This window comes from Rhinichthys klamathensis, unplaced genomic scaffold (assembly GCF_029890125.1).
Source record: "Rhinichthys klamathensis goyatoka isolate OS25496 unplaced genomic scaffold, OSU_Roscu_1.1 h1tg000309l_1, whole genome shotgun sequence".
Lineage (NCBI taxonomy): Eukaryota > Metazoa > Chordata > Actinopteri > Cypriniformes > Leuciscidae > Rhinichthys > Rhinichthys klamathensis.
In genome coordinates this window covers 1,733,771-1,753,191 of record NW_026606827.1, presented here as the reverse complement: position 1 = coordinate 1,753,191, position 19,421 = coordinate 1,733,771, and the positions used below count along the sequence as shown (strand labels likewise).

Genomic DNA, 19,421 nt, shown 5'->3' with positions numbered 1-19,421 from the left:
ACACACATACACATACACATACACACACACACACACACACACACACACACACACACACACACACACACACACACACACACACACACACACACAAGTCCTGTCCAGACAAAGATACTCACCCTGAGTGGCGATGAAGTGGTTGGATCGATGGTAACCCTAAAAGAAAGAGAGAGAGGTGACGTGCTAGAAACTTCCAGGCAGGTGTGTTGAGGCAAGTTGGAACTAAACTCTGTAGGACAGTGGTTCTCCAGAACCGGGTTTGGACACCCCTGATCTATTTAGGCTACTAACGACTAATGACTGCAATCTTCATCTTACGTAGGTGTGCATGATTTTAAATTAGGACCATCAATAGATTAAAAAACATTCATCTAGATTAATCGAATTTTAGTTTGGTTCCATTAAATATTATCATGTAAAATGCATTAACATAATTAAAAAAGCAGATGTATTAAGCATGTTAAATTAATTTCATATGTTAAAACATGAACTTTAACAGTCCAATAGTGAATATTTCTCTACTATATACTACTAGTACTATTCATTTCTTTAGGGGTAAACATATTTTAATAAGGAAAAAAAATACTGATTGCATCTTTAAGCTACAGTCAAGATTTGTAAGGAATCGACACTGAAGAGATTTAAAAAGGCATTTTATCTGTAATTAAATAATTATATTATATGATAATATAATATATTTATTTTATATTATAATATGATTATATTATATTATATTGTTTTTTTTAGCCTGGAACATAAAATAAGAATCTAAATCAGGATGACAGAAACTCTAAACACATAAATCTAAACCACAACTAAACAAATAAACCACTGAAATTAATGGTTCATTAATTCAAATGAACTGATTTGCTAAAATGAATCTGACCTCCCAACACTACTCAAGAATTTCTAAGGAGAGTGTGTTTAAATTTTGACAACAACTCACTGACATCTAAGTCAATTTTGGGGGACTTGGGGGGAAAAGCTACTTTATTCCGAAAACTGAAAGCAAACGAAAAAATGCAGTCAAGTTAGTAGTGTAGCTACTAGCTAGTGTGTTTGTAGACTTAGTTGAATTAATAGTGTTGGAGAGTAACAAAGAACAAACAAACAAAAAGGCTTCTGCAACAAAAGTAATAGTCATTTGCCCAAACATAAAACTCATCATGAGGACATCAGCTCCCAACACAATTCCTCCATCAGCTCATGTTTGGAATGAACAGGGAGAAAGAAACTCTAGGAACATCTCAAAACATGCAATTTATTCATCAAAGCTAAGCCTTTTCAAAGAACTACCTGGGGATGCTCCCAAAAACTGGATCTGTTTTCATTAAACAGACGTTAGCGGAATAATAGAGACATGTTCTTTATTGTTGCTGAGCATTTGCTGCTCCATTTAGAACACTGCAGACGCCTACTACATTTTAGATTGGGCCAAGCTATTTCCTGAACACTGTACAAACAAACATAGAAACAGACACACAGTAGATGGAAAAACAAATGGTGGGGGATGTTTGTTCCACATAGAAAGGATTCATCACTCTATGAGGTTTACAGGGGATGCAGGGAAAAACATTTGGAAGATAACTGTGGTCCAAAAGAGCTTTGTCCTGCTGATTCATAAAGTAGTAGCATGGTTTTCTATTACTTACTCAAGGGGGTTTCAAACATTTGTAATGCCAGGGACCCCAAATACGAAGACCTCCTTGTCAAAGACTCCCCATAAAGGCAGCTATCTATAAAGATTCATTTATACTGTGTGAGCTTGCAGTTAATCTCATCATTTCCAACCTTAGAACGTAGAATGAAGTATTACATTTTGCAAATGTGTTAAAAAGGTGTAATTAACAAGTAAATAAAATCCTAAACGCCGTACCTCGGAGCATCGCTTTTATTCACAACAAATTAAACACAGCAAATACTATAGTCGTATGCATGTCTTCATATAAATCTCCAAATCTAAGACAACCATGACCCAAGAGCACAGGTCAGGCATATAGGCCTTAAAAATAAATAAACGAAGGTGCAGTACATTCCGCAGCAGTGCAACAGGATTTATAGCGCACTAACAGTAACCGTCCCGCTGGAGAAAATGCGAGGTACGTGTCTTGCTCAAGGACACATAGCGATAGGGAATCTCAGTAATGATTCAGTTCACAGGTCGCCCTATCTGCCATCAAATTCGTGATGATCATATCACAAGGCCAAAGCTGCAACAAACCACTGTGGCTGAAATGCAGCTTTAATACGATTTATCAAGATGATGATACATCGTGCCTAAAGTTATATATTTAATGGTTGATTTGAAAATAGAAGGAAAGTTTACAGGACACAGAAGCTCATTAAAGGGAGAAAAACAAACAAACACAAATAATAAAAAGGGCTTCACACACACAACACTTTACAACACTTAGCAACTTAAAACTCTGAAATAACGCTATTAATGCACTGCATAAAAAGCTCAAGAGATCAAAATGCTTTCTCCAAAGGTCTCTGTGACTGATAATATTTTATAATTTTCCGAAAAAAACGAATTATCTTTTAAGTGTTACATATGTATAATAAACTCTGATTTATATTCTCATATGTTCATATTAAAAAATGCACAGCTACTCATCTGTTGTTTAATAATTACATAATTTTATTTATAAAAGTTATTTATGAAGTGTCACCCTGCTCTTTTTCATACATATGTCATCAGTAATAAGAGCTCTGCTGAAAAGAATAATAATAAAACACTGGCTTAAACCAGCCTCAGGTGGTTTGCTGGTCTTAACTGGTTCGATCTGGTCTAGCTGGTCTCCCAGCCTGCCAAGTTGGTGTTTAGCAGAGTGGTCAGATGGTCTTCTAGACAACAAGCTGACAAGTGCCACAAAATCTTCTAAAAACCAGCAAACCTGCTTTTTTGTTTAATTTGAAAGGTGAAATCTATTTGAGTATGGGGTGCGTGTCTATTCTTCTAAACTTTTGACTTCCTGTCAGTCACTAACATATTTTGTCTTTAACTTTAACTTTGATTTACTAAAGTTGAGTCTGCTAAAGTTCAGGTGCAGTTCAGTAGTCTCTCAAGCTTTGATGGCCAAACCAAATCTGGATTTAAAGGGGTTTTGGGCACTTTTCAACTGGTCAGGTTGGGAGACTGACCTCCACCTGAGCACCAGCTAAGGCAAGGCAAGGCAAGGCAAGGCAAGGCAACCTTAAACCAGCAAAGACCAGCAACCTCCTTAGGCTGGTTTAGGTTTTTCCCCCCAGCAACTATCCTAGACTAACCCCCTGACCTCTGACCCCTCTCGCCACCTGTGTTTTTGAAAAAGAGCGGAAGAGAAAATGCGAAAAGATGATTTTTTTGTTCTAAAGTGAAACTGAAAACTAGGTAACCGTGAGAAATAAATCACAGAAATGTAACAGATGGAACCTGAAAGTTTTATGCTTTCACTTTTATGGACGAATATAAAGGAGAACTGTGTGTCACGGAGCCACTCTTCCTCATGTTTAAGTAATCCAAACAGAGCAATGCCATGACACAAAAAAAGAGATCTATGGGGGGCACAGAGGGAAAGAAAAGAAAGAGCAGCGAAGTACTTACTTCCCTGTTTATCCGAATCTACAGGGTCCAAAGTCGAAGAGGTGGGGAAGGGGGGTAGAAAAAGACAAGACAGACTCTAGTTAATGAGAGGCTGAAAAGAGCTAGAGGATTAACAGATCACAGACAGAAAGAGAGAGAATCAGAGGAAGAAAGAAAGAGAGACTTGTATTAGCTGGCTAAGCTCCACGCCAGGGGAAAGACACTTAAAATGAAGGCATACATTTTGGATGTGAAGGTGGGCAAATCTTTGCAGACTAACCTTAAAGTGTGATGTGTGTTATTTCTGTTCCTCAAGCGCCATCAAAAATAATCGAAAAAATTATAAATTGCTTTCGAAAAGGCTTCCTGAACACTCCCTCCCTCTCCCATTGGCTGGACAAACTGATAGCCACGCCCCCAAACTCACTCCAGTGGTTGAATCAGTGTTGCTATGTGGGACTGGTTGAAATGTTCAAACAACAGAATGTTTTGAAATTGTCTTTACACTTCTCAGGGAAATTAAACAAATGGCTAGGCTTTTAGGCTAGGAGTGTATTTTAACATAGAGAAAAATACACACTTCTCCTTTAAATTGCTCATTTATTCTTGTGTAAGCTAGTTCCTTTATTGGGTTGATTCAAGAGATATTCAAAAAGAACGGACAGAAATGAAAAGGAGTAAACACATTAAACAACAGAGCTGCACTCACTTTAATATGTTCCCTAATAGCCTCTACTTACTGCCAGTTTACAAAAACACTAAAAGAAGCATCCTTTCATTATGGTCTTTTCTTGACTTTTTTGTGCTTTTCTACTCAAGGCCAAAATAAAATGGGACAAAAAAATCAATTCTTGTTAAATTGGCCTTCTTGTATAAACTGGTTTATACTGAAACACTGGAATTCCAAGGTATTTCAAGATTAATTGATATTATGGCCAATCATGAAAGATTTGGAGGAGAAAAATAACAAAATATATAATTACATCTATGTGTCTTGACTCGTGGCTATTCATTCTCTTCCAATTTCTTTCAAATCACTCAATGCAACACATACGTACAGCATTCCTTTCGGGATAAACAACATAATCCAGCAAATCACTTGCTATATCTAAGGTCCAAACAGTCAAGGTGAGGAAATCGCAAGGATTTAGAGTGAGTTTTGATCCAAAAACTTTTTAAATCGCTTTAAAGCGATAAGTTCACCCAAAACTGAAAAGGTATTCAATAGTCATAATTTTCTCATTTTCAAAATTCATCAAAAAAAATTCCCACAGAAGAGAGTTGTACAGGTTTGGAGCGGAAATGATAATGGAATTTTCATTTATGGGTGAATTATCGGTTTAAGCTAATAAGTGGAGAGGGTCCCATGAAGAGAGGGTGGTCATTTCCAACCTGGTGCATTCTGGGCCAGCTCTGAAAAGCAGGTTTAAAGAGGGCAATGTTTCAGCTGGTATGGCTGACCATCTGTGTCCACCTGCCTCTTTATTAAAGGGGAAACCTGACACAAAGTGACCCTAAAACACTTTGCCACACATGTTAGTAGGCTACGCTTCATATCTGACCACATTCTCTCCAAAAATCTTTTGGGAGGTCAGATACACAAGGACAAAAATAACAAGCTACCAAGCCTCACCCACCACAAAAAGGCCTAAAAAGTTTTCTTATCAAACCTGATATGATGATATGCCACATATGGTGAGAGTGTCCACAGATATTGAATAAAGTCCAGGGGAGCTACATAATAACAGAAACAGTGTGAATGTTTGTGAGTCTGGCTGAAGAGAGTATGTGACTGCTGACTTACATCGATGTAATTGGCGTTGATATAGTCGGAGTTGGGATCACCGAGCAGCGGGTGCAATTTCACCCTGTGACGGTCATCTGAAACACAAACACAATCACATGAGCTCACTTTGGGGTCAAGTCACTAAACAGCTGCATTACTTTTGTGCAGTAAACAAGTCTCCTTTCAATGCAAATTAGGTTTATTACAGGGAATTTGTTGGCATGTTAAAGCTGTTATCTGATTAACAAATTTCCTTTAGTAAACTGGGTCCTATAACATCACAGATAGAATGTGCAATGCCATACAAACTGAAAAATTCTAAAAGGCATTACTCTTCAATCATCATATTTTTTATAAGCATGCAAAGACTGAAAAAATGGACTCACAACCCATCAGGGTATCGTTTCTTCCCTTAGTTTTATCCTTCTTCTTATTGATATCCCAGCCATCAAAGAAGCTCTACAAATAAATAATCAAATAAAAAGAAAGAGAGAGAAAGATCATTTCTGTTAGTTGTGAGAGATAATCACAGTATTCTTAGATTTTGTTTGAAATACATTTTATTAAAAGAAAAAATTTGACATAAATAGCATTTAGACCAGAGAGACTGGATTGCTTTGCAGCCCCCCCCCCCCAAAAGTATTTTCTCATATTACATTAAGCTAAATTAAATACAATTTCACTTTCACGAAGGATAAATATGATTTCATGGTTCTGTTGAACATAAAAGGAGGTCATTTGAAAGAATTTTTATGTTAACACTTGATTTATTATGTGCAACTGCATATATTACTGAAAAGAGATGAAAATATTACATTACACAGTGGACGGCAGGTACGAGAAAACGGAATGTTGAATCGGTAGACCAAAACATTTCTAAATGAATTGATTTGCATCCTCATCTTGTTTCAGATTCTCAGATGCCTCCAAACCCTGACCATCAAATCTGGCATGCAATGAAATATAAATGTGAATAGAAGCAACATTTTTACATCAAACTAGGTTTACTAGGTGTAAGCACTTCTAAAATGGGACAGAAATGTATATATATGTTTGGGAAAGTTAGTTTTAAAAGTAATGCATTACATTACTTTTGCGTTACTTTTTCTTACCTGGGCTTGCTGTTTTTTTTTAAATAAAAAAGTTCTATTTTGGCAAATATAAAGGCAGTTTTACACCAAAAGTGAAATGAATAAGCCTCAGGCTGAAGGAAATGCAAATTCAAACCTGTGATGTTTATACATTCACCTAAAGGATTATTAGGAACAGCATACTAATACTGTGTTTGACCTCCTTTCGCCTTCAGAACTAACTTAATTCTACGTGGCATTGATTCAACAAGGTGCTGAAAGCATTCTTTAGAAATGTTGGCCCATATTGATAGGATAGCATCTTGCAGTTGATGGAGATTTGTGGGATGCATATCCAGGGCATGAAGCTCCCGTTCCACCACATCCCAAAGATGCTCTATTGAGTTGAGATCTGGTGACTGTGGGGGCCATTTTAGTACAGTGAATTCATTGTCATGTTCAAGAAACCAATTTGAAATGATTTGAGCTTTGTGACATGGTGCATTATCCTGCTGGAAGTAGCCATCAGAGGATGGGTAGATGGTGGCCATTAAGGGATGGACATGGTCAGAAACAATGCTCAGGTAGGCCGTGGCATTTAAACGATGCCCAATTGGCACTAAGGGGCCTAAAGTGTGCCAAGAAAACATCCCCCACACCATTACACCACCACCACCAGCCTGCACAGTGGTAACAAGGCATGATGGATCCATGTTCTCATTCTGTTTACGCCAAATTCTGACTCTACCATCTGAATGTCTCAACAGAAATCGAGACTCATCAGACCAGGCAACATTTTTCCAGTCTTCAACTGTCCAATTTTGGTGAGCTCTTGCAAATTGTAGCCTCTTTTTCCTATTTGTAGTGGAGATGAGTGGTACCCGGTGGGGTCTTCTGCTGTTGTAGCCCATCTGCCTCAAGGTTGTGCGTGTTGTGGCTTCACAAATGCTTTGCTGCATACCTCGGTTGTAACAAGTGGTTATTTCAGTCAAAGTTGCTCTTCTATCAGCTTGAATCAGTCGGCCCATTCTCCTCTGACCTCTAGCATCAACAAGGCATTTTCGCCCACAGGACTGCCGCATACTGGATGTTTTTCCCTTTTCACACCATTCTTTGTAAACCCTAGAAATGGTTGTGCATGAAAATCCCAGTAACTGAGCAGATTGTGAAATACTCAGACCGGCCCGTCTGGCACCAACAACCATACCACGCTCAAAATTGCTTAAATCACCTTTCTTTCCCATTCTGACATTCAGTTTGGAGTTCAGGAGATTGTCTTGACCAGGACCACACCCCTAAATGCATTGAAGCAACTGCCATGTGATTGGTTGATTAGATAATTGCATTAATGAGAAATTGAACAGGTGTTCCTAATAATCATTTTGGTGAGTGTATAGTAATTGTTGCTTATTAGTATGGTTGAATTGGTTCATCAAAGGTCAACAGCAAAGACATTGCTTAATAAAGTGAGATTAATTGCAGGTTTGCATTTCACTTTTTATTCATTTCGAGGAATTAATCTGTTTTTGTGGAAATGAGATGAGTAAATGCACGCTCATTTAGTCTAAAACTACAATAACCATCAGGTTTACACAGCGCACACAACAAAACTGCACTTCGATTTCTCTCAACATGGGGACAGGAGACCTGTCAGTCAAGAAAACAAAGTAACTGGCGTTACTTATTTGAAAAAGTAACTCAGATATTTTTTGTAAATTTCAAAGTAATGCATTCAATTACTAGTTACTTGAAAAAAGTCATCTGACTACATACAGTAACTCGCATTACTTGTAATGCGTTACCTCACACACTGTACACACACACACACGTGTGTGTGTGTGATTCTACACAGTGACCTCAAAAACACAGAGAATGTCTTTGCATTACAAAAATGCCACTTGATATATTTTCAGGAAATACAACACAGGCACAATGTTTCAAGCAAACCATTTCTATGTATACTGTATATATATATATATTAAGATTCACATTATAAAACAATACATATATTGTTGAAAATTAAGCCAAAAATGTATTTAAATCTCCTAGGCCAAAAAACCCCCGGAAAAACTTTTTTTTTTGCACTTTGCTTGTAGGACAGACCTCTACTCTCATTTTTCCACTCTATCTAAACTAAAGATCCTGTCAATAAGCACTGATCAATGGACTGTACTTGTGGTCCGTGGGGAAATAAAGCTTATGAAACCCAGCCGGTAAATTTGTGTTCCCTCTCAAACTCTGTGTCTCTTCTTTTCTGCTTATGAAGCACAAAGACACTGACCTCAAACACACACACACACACACACACACACACACACACACAGTGTCACTATGTCCAGGAGAGTGCGTATTGATTTTTGAGCTGAATCTGTTTCACACTGAGGGGAGAGTTTAATGAGTCCACAAGCTGAGCTCTAGAGAGGCAGGCCAGTGGCAGAACTCTGATTGCGTGGAGAGATGTTTTGTCTCGTAGCTCTGTGGACAACAACAGTTAGAGGAGAGTCAACAGTTCACAAGAGTGTTACGCCGAGAGAAGATGCTCAAGCCGCATTCTGAGGAGAGAAAATTAGCTACGGAGGAAGGGATAGAGGGAGGAAAAGAGATAGCAGTGTATGTGCTCTTTGTGCAGTAATGATGAGGGGCTATATGACCTCTACTTTCATCTCAATAACTGCTCCTCTATAGTCCATGGGGGAGAGATGCGAACCTATCCGTGAAGAATGACTCAAACTTGCTTTTACATACCGTTCTGAAAGTTAGCTAAGCCACAGTTGTGCTATGTAATGTATAATGCATCAAGGTTCTTTGTGAACTGCTCATTTACAACATATACTCACCACTTTACGTCAGTTTTGTTTTTGTAAAATGGAAATATAACATGAAAAACAAGTAACAAATATGTTAAAGTAAACAAAAAATAGTAAAATTAAAACAAATAAAAATAAATTAAAGCTATATAGAAATATAATATATAAAAAAACTGATAAAAATGACAAAAGCACATAACAAAATTACTTAAAATAAAATAAAAATGAAAACTGAAAATATAAAAATAAAAGCTAATTCAAATGATAAATAGATTCGATGCAGAGGTTTGTTTTTAAAGGCCTGCAGATGGTGAGTTCTGGAGGCTGGAGATCTCCCAGACATCTGTTTGCACCGACAGCTTCCTCCACTAAGAAAATGGCAGCGCCCAGATAGACCGCACTGTAAGCAACACTAAAGCCCGAGCATATTTAAATAAATCAGAAAACCTGTAGTGGCAGCTGTGAAAGATTTATATGATTCTGACAGAAACCTCTTGCTCAACCGTTTTCAAAGATATGCTATCAAAGCCTAACTAGCCCGATAGATGTGGTGGTTTCCTCTGAAATAAAACTCAAAACCAGCGGGGTCAAACTGCTATTTAAGCATTTTTTAAACAACAGGTACACTACAAGGAACAGTTACTCCAATAACTCAATATTTTAAATCAATGATTGTAAAGATACTTCTGGACAGAGATGGGCAGTATTTTAATTACATGTATTTGAAATACGTATTTAATTACTTTTGAGTATTTTGTAATTTGTATTTTCCTTAACAAAAATAAATGAAATGTAATTTGTAATTAAATACTTAGAGAGACTGTAATTTGTATTTAAAATACTTATTTAAATATATCATTTTATTTCACATATATTAACTTTCATCACCAGACTTAAAGGGATAGTTCACCCAATAATGAAAATTACACCTAACCCACCCTGAAGCCATAGGTGTATACTGTATGAGATTCTTCTCAAAACAGTCACGAATTAGAAGTCTAAAACGACAATTTTTAAAGAGAAATGTCGGAGGAGCTTGAGTTTGTTGCCCAGCCCTGTTTGTTAAAGCTTACGCTACTCCTACATCCTACGTCATACATGCGCCACTGGTTACTTTTGTGGCGCAAGTCGACTTGCGTGGGCTGTCTGCCGGAAGATAGTTATTTTAGTTGATAAAGTTGTAAATATGGATATTTTTCTTACACGAACGCATCGGTTCGCTTCAGAAGGCCTTTATTAACCCCCGGAGCCGTGTGAAACACTTTTATGATGGATAGGCGCACTTTTATGATGGATAGAGGCGCTTTGATGGACTTCCAAAAATATACAGCCATTCACTGCCATTATAAAGCTTGGAAGAGCCAGGACATTTTTTTATTATATTTTTTTGTATTCGTCTGAAAGAAGAATGTCATTTACACCAAGGATGGCTTGAGGGTGAGTAAATCATGGGCTAATTTTCATTTTTCGGTGAACTATCCTTAGGACCATAGACATAAAATACAGATAGGACTAACAAATTGCCCTTCACAGTTTTTGGCAAGAAAATCACGTAATGTGACATCCTATTGACCCTGTTCACATTTCCGGGTTTCTCAGAAGTGGAAGGCGTCATAGTTGGGTTAACTTCTATAGCAGTGAATGAGAGACTACATTAAATATATTTTTTGTGTTCCCATTTGCTCAAATAGCAAAAGAAAAACCCCACAGCAGTGTTTTCACAATTTTCAAAAAGAGTAAAAAAATAGATAGATTGATAATGGCAGTCGGAAGAGAGAAAGATGTCAACTTTGTCACAGACGGGGTATTAGAAACACCCTCACAGCAGCGTTAACTAGTTTTTGTGTAATATTATACAAATACAGTCACTTAAAGGATTATTAGGAACACCATACTAATACTGTGTTTGACCCCCTTTCGCCTTCAGAACTGCCTTAATTCTACGTGGCATTGATTCAACAAGGTGCTGAAAGCATTCTTTAGAAATGTTGGCCCATATTGATAGGATAGCATCTTGCAGTTGATGGAGATTTGTGGGATGGACATCCAGGGCAAACCAATTTGAAATGATTCGAGCTTTGTGACATGGTGCATTATCCTGCTGGAAGTAGCCATCAGAGGATGGGTACATGGTGGCCATAAAGGGATGGACATGGTCAGAAACAATGCTCAGATAGGCCGTGGCATTTAAACGATGCCCAATTGGCACTAAGGGGCCTAAAGTGTGCCAAGAAAACATCCCCCACACCATTACACCACCACCACCAGCCTGCACAGTGGTAACAAGGCATGATGGATCCATGTTCTCATTCTGTTTACGCCAAATTCTGACTCTACCATCTGAATGTCTCAACAGAAATCGAGACTCATCAGACCAGGCAACATTTTTCCAGTCTTCAACTGTCCAATTTTGGTGAGCTGTGGTGGAGATGAGTGGTACCCGATGGGGTCTTCTGCTGTTGTAGCCCATCCGCCTCAAGGTTGTGCGTGTTGTGGCTTCACAAATGCTTTGCTGCATACCTCGGTTGTAACTAGTGGTTATTTCAGTCAAAGTTGCTCTTCTATCAGCTTGAATCAGTCAGCCCATTCTCCTCTGACCTCTAGCATCAACAAGGCATTTTCGCCCACAGGACTGCCGCATACTGGATGTTTTTCCCTTTTCACACCATTCTTTGTAAACCCTAGAAATGGTTGTGCGTGAAAATCCCAGTAACTGAGCAGATTGTGAAATACTCAGACCGGCCCGTCTGGCACCAACAACCATGCCACGCTCAAAATGGCTTAAATCATCTTTCTTTCCCATTCTGACATTCAGTTTGGAGTTCAGGAGATGGTCTTGACCAGGACCACACCCCTAAATGCATTGAAGCAACTGCCATGTGATTGGTTGATTAGATAACTGCATTAACCCTCTGGGGACCAAGAACGCGCCCGCGCGTTTTGCTGGTTTTTTTTCACATAGCAGCAACATAGACTTAAAATACTCCGTCATTTATGGTCATATAAATAAAATCAATACATGATTATAAACTATAGAGGGTCTTCTTTTTTTGTGTACACTCACATTAACATCAAAACCTTGTGTTTTTTTTAAAATAAATAAAATAAACAGGGTGCGCTTTCAGCTCACTCTGTCTCCGCAAAAATCTTTCTGAAACATGTCTGGAAAATGAACGGAAACTCCGCTAATACTTATCACACAAACATGAAACATACGTCTAAAGAACGCTTTAAATTTCTACTTTTAAATAAAACAATTCACATTTAAAACAAATATTCTCCTGGAATGTAATCTGTCTGAAACTAAAGAGAAGTACAGTTTCTCCTGTCTCAGCTCATTATCGTTAATTTGTTCACACCCACTCGCAGAGCGCGCTATTCATAAGATAATGTGTTGAGGCCATTTGCAAAATAGATAAACGCCCCCAGGCAAATGCTGTAAACACACAATATTTTTTAGTCAGATTAAGATTCGTCTTGCGCGGCTATGAGGAATAATCCTGGGACATTTACCACAGAAGGGCTGGCTTATTTTCACTTCGAGGAGGAGCAACAGATTCAGCTGAGAAGTGTAAGTGTTTTGTGCTTTGTTCTAATCGCGATATAGAATAACGTTAGTGTCTGTAAACGGAAAAATAGCATACCCTACTGTTTAAATGTGAATTATGTTTCTCTCTCTGTGTGTGTGTTTGTGTGTGTGTGTGTGTGTGTGTGTGTGTGAATGAATGAATGAACGCACAGATACGCACTGTTACAGATGAAATAAAAGAACATTTCTTTGACTAGTTTTGGATAAAGTTTTTCAAATCAAATAAGCATCAAATAAGCTTCAAAATAAAGACATCAAATAAGCTTATGTTTTGTCAATAAACTTATCAACTAAGATGTTTGTTCCAATGCAAGCTATATCAAAATAATGAATCCTCAACTTTGAAATATGTATGATCAAACTAAGACATTTATGGAAAAAGACTATTTTCTTTTCAAGATGTTTCCAACTCTAACTTTGAACTGAAATAAAACCATGTCTATATGGTGAAGGGTGTGTGATAGAAGTGTCCAGAGTATGCACCCTGTATTTTAAAGAAGAACATTTAATTATTTGCGATACATTATTCATTCACAAAGAATTCAGGGACATTATTCATTTCCCTAAAGGTTAGAGTTTTCCTCATTTTTTAAATTAAGGCATTAAGATTTTTTATTCCTCTTCTTAGTCAACTTTAGCATGGGTGTTTTCACTTATTCTAAGCAGTGTGTGTGTGTGTATATACACTACCGTTCAAAAGTTTGGGGTCAGTGAGAATTTTATTTTTATTTTTTGGAGGAAAGAAATCAATACTTTTATTTATCAAGGAATAATTAATTTGATCGAAAGTGACAGTAAAGACATTTATAATGTTACAAAAGTCTTTTGAACTTCCTATTCATCAAAGAATCCTAAAAAAAAAAAAAAAAAAACTGTACAACTGACAGACCAACAACTGTTTCAACATTGATAATAATAATAAATGTTTCTTGAGCATCAAATCCTCATATTATACTGATTTGTGAAGGATCATTTGACACTGAAGACACTGACACTGGTGATGCTGAAAATTCAGCTTTGATCGCAGGAATAAATTACACTTTACTATATATTCACACAGAAAACAGCTGATTTACACTGGAATAATATTTAATACTATAACCGATTTTTGTTGTATTTTTAATCAAATAAGCGCAGCCATGGTTAGCAGAAGAGAATTCTTTTAAAAGTATTTAAAATCGTACCGACCCCAAACTTTTGAACGGTAGTGTATATATAATTAAAAAGCCATTTTAACCAGAAACCAGTCCTTTGTTGTGTATCTTTGGATTATGTTGTGTTGTAAATAAATCCAAACAATCTAAAAGCCATTCTTTTTTAAATCTCCTCATTCTTTGTGCAAGGCTCCTCATAAGGGCCTAATAGCACCTAATAGGGCCATTATGGGAGGGTCTTTGTCTTTCTCAGGTGTGAAATGCCATACATATTAATGAGAGATCACGCCTCCTCGCATAAAGCTTTCTCACACTAAACACGTCATACACATTATAAAAGACTTTATTGACTTATCTGAATGAGTAGTCAGGATGATTCTCACATAGTTTTGGAGCAAATATTCTAGGCTATGTGATACAATTTTCAAAAGTCTTGTGAAGAAATAATCAATATGTGTTTTATGGCCTTATTTCAGAAACTTTTATTTTTAAGTTTTTCAATAACCATGCATAAATAATATTCTCTCAAAAATACAAACATGTACATACATGTTGCTCAAATATTATGGTAGCCCCGTTTGTGCTATATAGAGTGAATTTACACCGTTGCCATTAACATGTTTATAAATATCTGAAAAAAGCACAAATGTCAGTGCATGTCAAAACATCCCAAGGGCCTCAAAAAACCCTTGGTCCCCAGAGGGTTAATGAGAAATTGAACAGGTGTTCCTAATAATCCTTTAGGTGAGTGTAAGTGTTATAGGCGTAATGATCTTTTATTATGACAGTATGTGGCAACATGTAAGTTAAAAGCGCATCTTCTGCACTAAACGATGATATTCCGATATTCTATACTCTTACATGCATCTAACTCCACACTTACTCTCACACTACACAAGACTGTAAATTTTGTTTGTATTTTGTATTTTCAAATGACAAATTACTTGTATTTTAATTAAATACTTTTTTCACAGCAGTATTTTGTATTTTATTTAAATACATTTGATGAGTAAGTATTTGTAATTAAATTCCTTTTGATGTATTTGTGCCCATCTCTGAGGTGTTCTATAAATGAAATGCAACTATTATTATTGATGATAATAGTATTAATAATAATAATATTCTTAAACTTACTGTTAAACAGTCTAAAAAGTCTAAACCTTGGCACGTCGAAAGACCATTCATGAACAGTCGGATTCATACTGCACATAAAATAAAATAATGAAAAATAATCATTTATATATTTTTATAAAACACAACACAACACAAAACCCACCTCATACTCCTGTTTAAAACCGTAACCTTCTGCGGTTTTCATCTGGTTGATGTGTTGTAGGAGGTCAGCAACACGCACTGCAGGGTGAAGCTGACCCGTGTGATAGGGCGATCCTTTACGGCCACACTGACGCCTAGGCGACCCACCCAGCAGACTGCTGGACTCATTCATGGAGCTCCGTGGATCACCTTGGTGAAAATGAACAAGCACAGACCAAATGTTTGCACAATATTTTTCATACAGAATATACATATACAATAAACACAGCATAGGAACAGCTGCACCTGAAGTAAGCAGCTCAAGTATCTTGGAAAAGTTTCATAAAATAACCAATAAATATTTTATAAAAAAAAGAACAAAACTCCAAACAAGTATAATAGGGTTAATCTGAGAATTATCATCCCCTTATGGCACTTCATCTTCTGTGTTTATAATTGGTATTCATAAATATGATCAGGGAGCAATTATGAATTCATGACTAGGGCTGTGTATTCAAATAAATTAGCAGTCTGCTACTCATTTCTCAAAGGAAATAGGAAAGAAAAAACCCAGACAGTATATTCCACGCAGTAGACACTTTAAATGTAGCAAGACAGCTCTGAGTCATGCCATTAAAACTTCATTTTGATCAAGAGATCTCTCTCTTTGAGACATCAACTATTCAGTGCCTGCAGAGTCAGATACCTTTGAATTGGATATTATTAGCGTTTCTCTTTTTTTTTGCCTGCTCTAATTTCTTCCAAATTGAAATCCTCGACCATGATGCCTTTAAGGATAAGCTTCTGCTGCAGATCTGAGTCCATTTGCTTCTTATAAACTGATTGTGTGTTTAAAATATATATGTATATATACTATTTGTTCTCTCCGTCTCCTACTGGTTTCCATGGATTGTGTTTATATTAGGATTTATAGTCTTATGTCAAGGGAGACTGGGTGTTATATTAGGACGTGGAGAGCACTACATCGCATATTTAAGAGCTGTGAAAGATTGAGCGATTACGGAAGGACTGCGGCTTTGATGAAGCTTTTCACACTGACTACAAATGAGGACAAATTAACAGGAGTTTACCTAGTCCCTGAGCCTCACTTTAACTGTGTACGTGACTGAAAGTCTCTAACCATTCATTTGTGCGCTTTGCCGTCAGCGTCTGGTACTCTCGCTTTTAGCACCTTGTAAGTGTGAGGGGAAAAAAATTAAGAGTTCTAGAACAGTACATATATTATATTTGTGTATATCCATTTTCTGTGAAAGTTTTCTCAAAGTTTTTAGTTGCAACTAGTTTTTCCTTCATCAGTTTAATCACAAAATAAGAGTGCTGGATTAAGTCTAATGAATTTTATGGAATAGTTTCCCCCAAAAAATATAAATTCTGTTATCATTTACACACCTTCGTGTCATTCTGAAACATTGTCTTTTTCATATTGAACACAAAATGAGAAATAGTCGCTCATTTTAGTGAGTGCTATTTATTTTTATATTAAATCTTTTTAAATTTCAAAATGAATAGAAAAAATAGCATTAAATATATATATTTTTTAAAAACTTTAATAAAAATAGTCTATATGAAGCCATGCTTTGTGTGAGGAACCTGAAATCATTATTCACTGACAATCCAAGAGCATTATCATTCAAAACTGTTTTGTGAACTGAATCAATTGATTCACTGAAAAAGATTTGACTTAAGAGAACAATTGATCAAAACTGGATATCAATACTTCACTCATGAACTCAGTGAGTTCACGCAAGTCAAGATTTTCAGCGAAAAATGACTAAATGTATGACTGTTTCTCACACAAAGCAATGGCTTCAGATGACTTTAATCATACTTTTATTGTTCCAGGTGTCATTTTGGAGCTTGACAGCTTCAGTCCTCATTCAATTTTCTTTAAAGTGATATTCTTTAAAAAATTCTCCTTTCATGTTTTACGGAAGAAAGAAAGTCAAACGTGTTTGGAACAGCATGAGGGTGAGTAAATGATGACAGAAATGTCATTTTAGGGGTGAATTTCCTTCAACACTTTATAGCTTAAGTTTAAGACCTACTTGAGTTCCCATCATACAATGCGGCATTAATCAGTTATATGGTTTACTGTTTGCTGTTTTCCCTTATGCTGTTGTTGATCTGTTAGTTGTTGCTCCCTATTATTTATCATGAGTATTAGCTCTGTAGTCATTGTTTCGGTTGATGTAATGCAATGTGCCTGGAGTGAATAAGTTGAAGAGAAGTAAGACAAGTGCATGCTACTTGTTTTTTTTCATGCATTGCTTCATAAGTAAAGCAGATTATATAAAGTTTAATTAACTTTCTGCTCAATGAACAATTCTGAATTAATCTACTTTTACACAGGGAGGTCAAATAATAAAACCACTTTTTAAGGCACAAATTAAATTTAAAGGAATAGTTTACCCTAAAATGAAAACTGTGAATTGTCATCAATTATTCATTCTCATATCCTTCCAAACTCACAAGATTTCTAATTCTACAAAACGTTCATAAAGTAATTGTAAAATAAATTCATATGAACCGAATGGTTTAATCCAAGTCTTCTGAAGAGACATGATCGCTTTATATGATGAACAGATTTAATTTAGGTTTTATTCACATGTAAACACTGATCAGCGAACATACATAGAGCACTCAAATATGGTAAACAGAAGCTCAACCATACATCCTTGCCATTTGATTCATATGGATATCTTTTACAATGTTTTTATTAATGATTTGAACCGAGATTGGGGGACAGAAATCTCTCAGATTTCATAAAAAAATATCTTTATTTGTGTTTTAAAGATGAACAAAAGTTTAATGGATTTGGAACCAATGTCTTTTTCTTATTGAACTCAAAGGGAGAACAGTTGCTCTTTGTTTTTAGTGAAATGCCAATGGGTTTTTGTGTGTGTGTGTCGTGTCACGTCTTACTGCGAGTGCTGCACGTATGGGTGTCCATAAATGACAAGGCCATCCTCTCGTCCTCCTGCAGAGTGCTCTGATCAGTGAAACTGCGCTCCATGGAGCCCATCATATTACTCTTCTCCTGCCTGTACGTAATGGGGGTCTTATTCATGTTCACCGGCTTCCTACTGAGGAGACAGAGAAGGAGAGGAGAGAAGGGGGGGGGGGGGGGGGGGGTAGAGATATGGAACGTGAAGGAAACGAGAGAGAGATGAGGCGAGTTAGGGGAGTTGGTGAGAGAGAAAGAGAAGATCATCACTCTGCTGCCGCCCCCCTCTCCAAAAAGCACACAAAAAAAAAGCCATGAGAAATGATGATGTGCAATGGAGAAGAAGCCACTTACGGATAATAAGAGTATGAGTAGTAATCCCTTCTGGAGAGAGAGGAAAAAAAAATTTGAAGAAGAGAAGAAAGGGGAAAAAAAGAGAACAAGAAGAAGAAGGGACATGAGATGCAAGCACTGGCAGAGCTCTGATTAGAGTGAAAAATGGCAAGCCGTCAGCAGCTTGCATTTGCCACGCGAGTAATGGGACGCATGCAGATATGCACAAAACCTCAGCCAGAGCGGGAAATGGCGGCCTAATCAAATATGTCTTCTTGTTGCTCTTAACGAGTTTAACAAAGAGGCCTGCTGAGAGGGACTTTTATATGCGCTCTCTGCAATGGCACAATCTAACCCAATATCCGCTAAAATTTCCAATGAATTGCTTGGAGAACACTTCCATCTGCATTCGTATTACAAACATTCTTCAACTCAATTTTGGGCTGCATTTGGATTAAATGGCTTAAAATGTTCTGTCTTACACAAAGGCCCGGTATCTCTCTTTCCATTTCAGTGGGAAGGACTCCCCATCACTAACTGAAGTAGGCGCGTTACTGTGACACTTTATCTCCGGCTAAATGGCTGAGCTGAGGGTTTGCTGCACTCAAACGTTTAGCTTACATAAACGTTTTTTTTTTTTCCCCAGCAGTCAGAGAAAGAAAAAAGAGAGGCTGAGGAGGTATGTTCTGATCATTTTTCATGTAAAAGATAAATAAAATGCTCAAATGCAAACAAATTAGCCATCATATTTGAAATACCACATTAAACTATAGCCAAAGGTGGTCAATATGGTTCGTTTCTGGCAGCAGGTTAAAAGATGGATCCCCTCCAGTTTAACCAATGTGGTCTAGCATACCTAAACTACCGGTAACAAGTTTGGAATAATTAAGTTTTTTGT

The 19,421-nt window shown here is 36.9% G+C and overlaps 1 protein-coding gene across 14 annotated transcripts in view; it reads right to left on the bottom strand.

Annotated features, from left to right (window-relative positions):
* The window catches only part of ptprub (protein tyrosine phosphatase receptor type Ub), a 258,109-nt gene that overhangs the window by 23,549 nt on the left and 215,139 nt on the right, over positions 1-19,421 (bottom strand). For 3 of the 14 annotated variants that reach the window (XM_056270909.1, XM_056270910.1, XM_056270906.1), the window contains exons 15-21: positions 18,545-18,574; positions 18,169-18,329; positions 15,248-15,435; positions 5,738-5,810; positions 5,370-5,446; positions 3,587-3,604; positions 120-156 (exon numbers count right to left, since the gene is read on the bottom strand). In XM_056270909.1, coding sequence (XP_056126884.1) covers positions 120-156; positions 3,587-3,604; positions 5,370-5,446; positions 5,738-5,810; positions 15,248-15,435; positions 18,169-18,329; positions 18,545-18,574 — 584 coding nt within the window. The remainder of the gene's footprint in view (positions 1-119; positions 157-3,586; positions 3,605-5,369; positions 5,447-5,737; positions 5,811-15,247; positions 15,436-18,168; positions 18,330-18,544; positions 18,575-19,421) is intronic. The other 11 variants (XM_056270916.1, XM_056270915.1, XM_056270919.1 and 8 more) reach the window with 9 other exon arrangements.